The 6711-nt window shown below is 36.2% G+C and overlaps 1 protein-coding gene across 1 annotated transcript in view; it reads left to right on the forward strand.

The window, feature by feature from the left end:
* Positions 1-2157: 2157 nt before the first annotated feature.
* Positions 2158-6711, forward strand: part of LOC106882176 (sodium/calcium exchanger 1) — a 307427-nt gene continuing 302873 nt past the window's right edge. Inside the window, exon 1 of the mRNA XM_089354024.1 lies at positions 2158-6527. Coding sequence (XP_089210150.1) covers positions 4789-6527 — 1739 coding nt within the window. The 5' untranslated portion in view covers positions 2158-4788. The remainder of the gene's footprint in view (positions 6528-6711) is intronic.

The following is a 6711-nucleotide window of genomic DNA, read 5'->3' on the forward strand; positions in this document are numbered from 1 at the left end:
CCGAACACTCCTAACCACCAAGCCACATGACTTCACCGATGCGATCTATTGAAGACTGATTTAAAAGTGTACGTCTGCTTTTCATATAGTAACCGTTCTTAGGTAATTTCCCCCAGTCATTCTATTGAATACTTTTATATTTCATGAGAGCCGATAAGTGGTGGGAGTGACTCACGCTGGAATCATACAGTGATGCAGCAATCTTCTACGCCAAGCATACACAACATTTTTCAAGAAGCAAGACATGGCTCACCATCAGGCGAATTGCAGTATTAAAAAAAAAAATCAAGATAATAGGCGCAGGGTGTGGCTGTGTGGTTCCGGGTTCAGTCCCACTGTGTAACACCTTGGGCAAGTGTCTTTTACTGTAGCCTCGGGCCGACCAAAGCTTTGTGAGCGGATTTGGTAGCGGTATGTGTGTTTGTGTACCACCATCGTTGGACAACCGGTGTTGGTTTTTACGCCTTCTTAACTTAGTAGTTCGGCAAAACGGACTAATATTATAAGTACCAGGCTTTAAAAAATAAGTCCTTGCGGTCGATTTGTTCGACTAAAACCCTTTAAGACGATACTCCAGCATGGCCGCAGTGAAATGATTGAAAAAAGTAAAAGAAAAAAAAAGATATTTCGTTGAGCCTGACATTTAGAAAGCCCTGCTTGCCGCAGTTGTGACCACGACTGTTCTCCGTAGTCAATAAACCTGCAAGATTAGGCAAATTGCTCTCAAAAACTCTTGTCATCTGAGAAAAAAGAGAATACATTTGCCGATGTGGTTGTGGGCAAAGTAAAAGATGGAATTATCACGACAAGAAAGTTTTTGAGCATAGAACTGCTCGATCAGAGCAATTCAACAATACAGCAAGTATTGTAAAAAGCCGATAAAAGAATATCATTTAGTTTATCGGTCGAGTAGCAAGAAATAGCAGCTAAATATATTTCAAATTACACCCTACTGCATTTTTTAAGGATTACTTTTGATAATGGTAGTGCTATGCAAGCAGTGTTGGATAAGCAAAAAAGTTAATAAAAAGAAATAGAGATTTCGCGCGTGTGTGTGTGTGTGTGTGTGTGTGTGTATGTGTGTGTGTGTGATAAGAGTGACAGAAAACAAAATACGATTAGTCATTTGAAGTAGGATATTGTTTGAAGAGAGGAGGGAAAAGCATAAATACATATTTATTCCCAGTGTCATCTTAGCCTTTCGTTTTCAACAGGCAATGATACCAGTAATACACTGCAAGTCTGTAGATTAATCGATTATAAACGTTCCCTCTCAAAAAACTGGCTTCGTGCCCAGTCAAAAATAAATCAATATCGACTGAAAAAAAAAAACGAAGAATGAAAAAGCTCTTGAAAAAAGAACCCCAAAAATACTCTAACTAGAATGCACAGCAGAAACAAACAAGAGCGAGATGGAGAAGCAGAGACATAGCAGGGAAGCAATGAGTGTGTATGTGTATGTGTGTGTGTGTGTTAGAGAGAGAATGAGAGGGGGAAAGAGAGAGGAAAAAGAAACAGTGAATTAACGAGAATAAGAAACACTGATAATGTGAAAGAGAAATGGTTAGAAAAAGACATTAAGATCTAGTAACGTGTGTGTGCGTGTGTGTATATATATATATATATATATATATATATATATATATATATATATATATACAGAGAGAGAGAGAGAGAAGTGAATGGATAGCGCAGACACATGATAGAAGTGAAGCGAAACAGAAAAGTGAGTATCAGAAGAGAGATGTAAAAAGAAAGAGAACTGGGCGAATTCAGTAAAGAAAGATGAGATAAGGAACAGTAGAGTGAATAGATTAAAGATAGAGAAGAAAAAAACAGTGGTAGAAAAGCGCGAGAAAGAGAGAGGAGAAAAAGAGAGCTAATCAGTATAGGAAAGAGAGTGGGGATAATCACAGAAGAGAAACTGGAGAGAGAGATACTATTGAGGTCATGAAATGAGTGAGAAAGACAGGGATAGGAGAAAAGTAAAGAACGAATAAGAAAGAAAATGTAGAAAGAGAGAATGAGAGGAAGAACAGTGTGAGTATTGATATCAATAATGAGAGGAAAAGAATGAGTGAAAGAAAGACGATGACTGAGATGAGGAGAAACTAGGATGAGAAAGAAAGAAAAGTGGTGGCAGAAAATGAGGTAGGTAAGATGTATTGAGGTCAATACAGAGAGAGAGAGTGAGAGAGAACGAAAGTGAAAGAGAAAGAGAAAGAAATAGTAGTGCATTAAGGAAGAAGACAATTAGATGAAGAGGAAGCGAAAGGAAATATTACTACATTGGTGAAAGTGGAGAGCGAGAAAACCTCTCAATAAAACGCTTCTCCGTGCTAAAAGAGAACGGACAGAACAACTTTTTTTTTTCAGACACCCTATTTCCTGGGTGAAAAAGACCTACACACACACAAAAAAAAAAGACCAAGAAGGACATATATTTATATATAATTGTAAAGTGATAAAAAAAAATTCAAACTACGTAGAGAAAGAAACGGTTAAAATAACGGTCGTAGGGGAATTTAATATTTGGTAAGACATACGTATAAAATTGTACATAATACGAAAGAATTGTCACTCTGACAGTAATATACTTTATATATATATATATATATATATATATATACACTCACACATATATATATATACACACACACACACACATATGTACATTTATTTACATGCGTATATTTATGTATATTTACGTGCGTATATACATATATCTGCATTTGTTTGTTAGTATTATAACTGAGTGTGTGCCGGCATCAGATAATAAAACGCGGACTGACAATATATATTTATATATATATAGAAAGGCAAGGATGAGTGACAAAGAGTAAATGATACTCTTTTCAATAACAGCCGTTTCTTAATAATAGAACAGAAACATCACAGAAAGAAAAGATAATGCCATTATAAGTTCCACTACCACATTGAGAACAAACCACAACCGCAAATAGCTAAGAAAATATATATTTCTCTAAATTGCTCTCTCTTTCACTGTCTATCTTCGTTTCTCGTGGAATGTTTTTGAAAATATATTCATAAATAAAAAAATAACTAACTAACGAAAATATATATATTTTCTATTTTACATAAGTCAAAGAAAACTGAAAAAAAAAAAAACAAATGAACTTTGAAAAGCCAACTAGTAAAAACGAAAAAGACAACAAAACTTACGAAAAATACATAATATATGAATTTTAAAGCTGAACAAACGAAACAACACCTCTTCGAAGTAAAGGATTAAATAATATTGTTCTTTTAAGTAACTATATTATACATATATTATAACAGTGTCCAGCGACGCAACAATTTCGATATATTAAGGAACGAAAAAGCTAACCGGAGTGATTTATTTATTTACACCATCTTCATCTTTATATTAACACCATTTTTGTAAGTGGAAACCGAAAGGTGTTGAGCGGAAAATATTTATATGTAAGGTTCGTTATGCTTGTACACCTGTATGCGTTAGCGTGTGTATGTATAGCTCGTCCTCTCTCTCACTCAGTGAGTATAGCTCTTCCCTCTACTCTCTCTCTCTCCCTATTTCTCTGTATGTTAGTGTAGTTTTACCACTTCTCTCTCACTCACTCACTCACTCACTCACTCATATTCTGTATAACTTTATCTCCTCTCTATGAATCGTGTGTATAAGCTTCCCTCGTATCTATCACTTATATAATGTGAACAGCCCCTCTCCCACTTTCTCCCTCACTCTCAATCACCCTCTGTGCGAATACCTCTTTCTCTCCCATGTATGTATAATATTTGTGTGTGTGTTTAAGTGTGCGTGTTTGTATCTCTTGCCCCTTTTCTCTCATTGTAAGTATAGCTCTTACTCCTACTCTTTCCCTCTCTGATTCTCTCACTCGTAATAGTGAGTGTGTAGAGTGTAGCTGTTGCTTGTTGCTGTTTCGTTCTCGCTACTGTTCTATGCCCTCCCTCCATCTATCTTATTTCTACTCCTCCTCTACCTCCTACCTCGCTGCTTTTTTTCTTATTCTCTTTTCCTCACTTTCTTTTTCTCTTTCTCTTTTCTGTGCAGAAGTCAGTCTTTGACTCACATGTTCTCTGTGATGCCGTGTGGTAAGGCATACATACACGTTTATAAACATGTATGTTTAGCAGCATTCACACCTTTTTTACAAAAACAAGCTTGCTTTCTCTAGTTGTCGATAATTAGTGTGTATGAGTACGTGTGTGTATATATATTATGTTTGTGTATAGTGTAAATACATATAGTTGATAGCTTTGTTGATTTTTTTCCTTTTACTTTGTATTTCTGTCTCTCTCTTATCTATTTATTTTGTCGCGGTGTTTGTAAATATGTAATTTATATATCTTCATATATTTTTGTGTGTGTTAATTGCATAGAAGTTTAGTAGTATAAAGTGTGATTGTATATATACAAATATATGTATATATACCTACGTATGCTTGCGCGCACATGAAATATGCAAACAGGGGATAAAAAAGATGATACACATATGATGTGTATGAGTGTATAATATATATACATATATTTATATATTGTTCATATTGTTGGGTTTAACTACATAAGTGATTTAAGATTTTCCTTTTATCATTACGTGCACTTTCGGAATTCTTGGAAATTTCATAACTTTGGAAAAAAAAAATTATTTATTGATAACCCGGATTTTTTGTTAAAAGAAAACGAAACAAAGTTCACAGTATCTACCAAGTAAGGAATTATATTTACATTGAAAAGTTTCTTATCGTCTTGAATCAACTATCGAAAACTAACACACGTCGTTCACCATGGATATATTATCATTATTATCGAAGAAATGGACTTTTCCATTGTTGCTGATTGGTATTTTTTTCCAGACATGTATCGTCGTCTCGGAATCTGCAATACAGGATTTTAACGACACCTGCAATACTTTCTCGGATCCCTGTAGAAATGGCCTTATTATTCCCCGCTGGGAGCCAACAGGTAATCTTAGTCTTGGGGATAAAATCGCCAGAGCCATCATCTATTTTGTCCTCATGGTCTACCTTTTTCTTGGTGTTTCCATCATTGCTGATCGGTTCATGGCATCCATTGAAGTAATTACTTCCAAAGAGAAAGACGTTACCGTTAAAAAGCCGGATGGTACTACAACGATAGTCAGCGTGAGAATCTGGAATGAAACCGTATCCAATCTGACCTTGATGGCACTCGGTTCTTCGGCTCCTGAAATTATGTTGTCGGTCATTGAAATTTGTGGTCAGAACTTCAAGGCCGGAGATCTTGGACCTAGTACAATTGTTGGAAGCGCTGCTTTCAACTTGTTTATAATCACTGCCATTTGTATTGAGGTCATTCCAAATGGGGAAAGTAGGAGTATTAAACATCTTTCGGTGTTTTTCATCACGTCCATCTGGAGTGTTTTCGCCTATCTCTGGCTATATTTTATTCTATCTGTTATATCCTATGGAATTGTTGAAGTTTGGGAAGCCATACTAACATTCCTTTTTTTCCCAGCCACTGTGGTTACAGCATATGTTGCTGATAGGAAATTATTAAACAAATTTATTTCCAAAAAATACCGGGCTAGCAAACAAAAGGGAGTTGTAATCCAATGTGAAGGTTTGGATGCCGAGAATGCTGATGGCAAAGCAAACCACCTCGGAGAAGATGTAGCTTTCAAAGGACTTGACTCAGAAGAAACCGATGTTCGTGAATTTGAGCAGCATCGTCGAGAGTACATTGAAATTCTTCGTGAAATGAGAAAAAAAAATCCAACATTGGACATGAAAACTCTTGAAGACATGGCTGAAGCCGAAGCTGTAAATCGGGGCCCGAAGAGTCGTGCTTTCTATCGAATCCAGGCTACTAGAAAATTGACAGGTGGTGGTAATATTATCAAGAAGGCTAAGACACAAACTAGCATGCAGCTTTCTTCGACAACTGACCAGAAACCTGAAGATGAAATAACAAAGGTTTGCTTTGATCCTGGACATTACACTGTCATGGAAAATGTCGGTACATTTTATGGTACTGTTACCAGGGAAGGTGGGGACTTAAGCAAGACCCTCTATGTGGACTACAAGACTGAAGATGGTACAGCAAATGCCGGTTCTGACTATGTATACGCTGAAGGTACTCTTGTCTTTTATCCTATGGAAACTCACAAACAATTCCCAATTTCCATTATTGACGATGACATTTTTGAAGAGGACGAACATTTTTACATTCGTTTAAGCAATCTTCGAGTCGGCGACTCTCAGGGATTATTTGAGAGTGGTCAAGCGGAAGCAAAAGCCCAACTGGCCAATCCCTTCTTAGCCACTGTAATGATTTTGGATGATGATCATCCAGGTATATTTCAAATCGAGGAAAAGGAAATGTATGTTACTGAATCAAGCGGAGAAGTGGAAGTTCGCATTATTCGTACATCAGGGGCTCGTGGGCTTGTTAAAGTCCCATTCCATTCTGTGGACGGCACCGCTGTTCACGGGAAGGATTATGAACTCTTGGATAAGGAAATTTGCTTTGATAACGACGAAAATGAGTAAGTACTAACTTTACTTCTTATAATGTTTTAATATTTTAATATATATATATACACACACACACACACACACACATATGATGTAACAACTATAAAACTATGAAGCTTGAAACACGTGTACCGCAGAATCCTTTGTGTTTTTGTTTTTATTTTTGCATTTACAATTTATATATATATATATATA

The sequence above is a fragment of the Octopus bimaculoides genome, chromosome 6 (genome assembly GCF_046866305.1).
Source record: "Octopus bimaculoides isolate indiv1 chromosome 6, ASM4686630v1, whole genome shotgun sequence".
Lineage (NCBI taxonomy): Eukaryota > Metazoa > Mollusca > Cephalopoda > Octopoda > Octopodidae > Octopus > Octopus bimaculoides.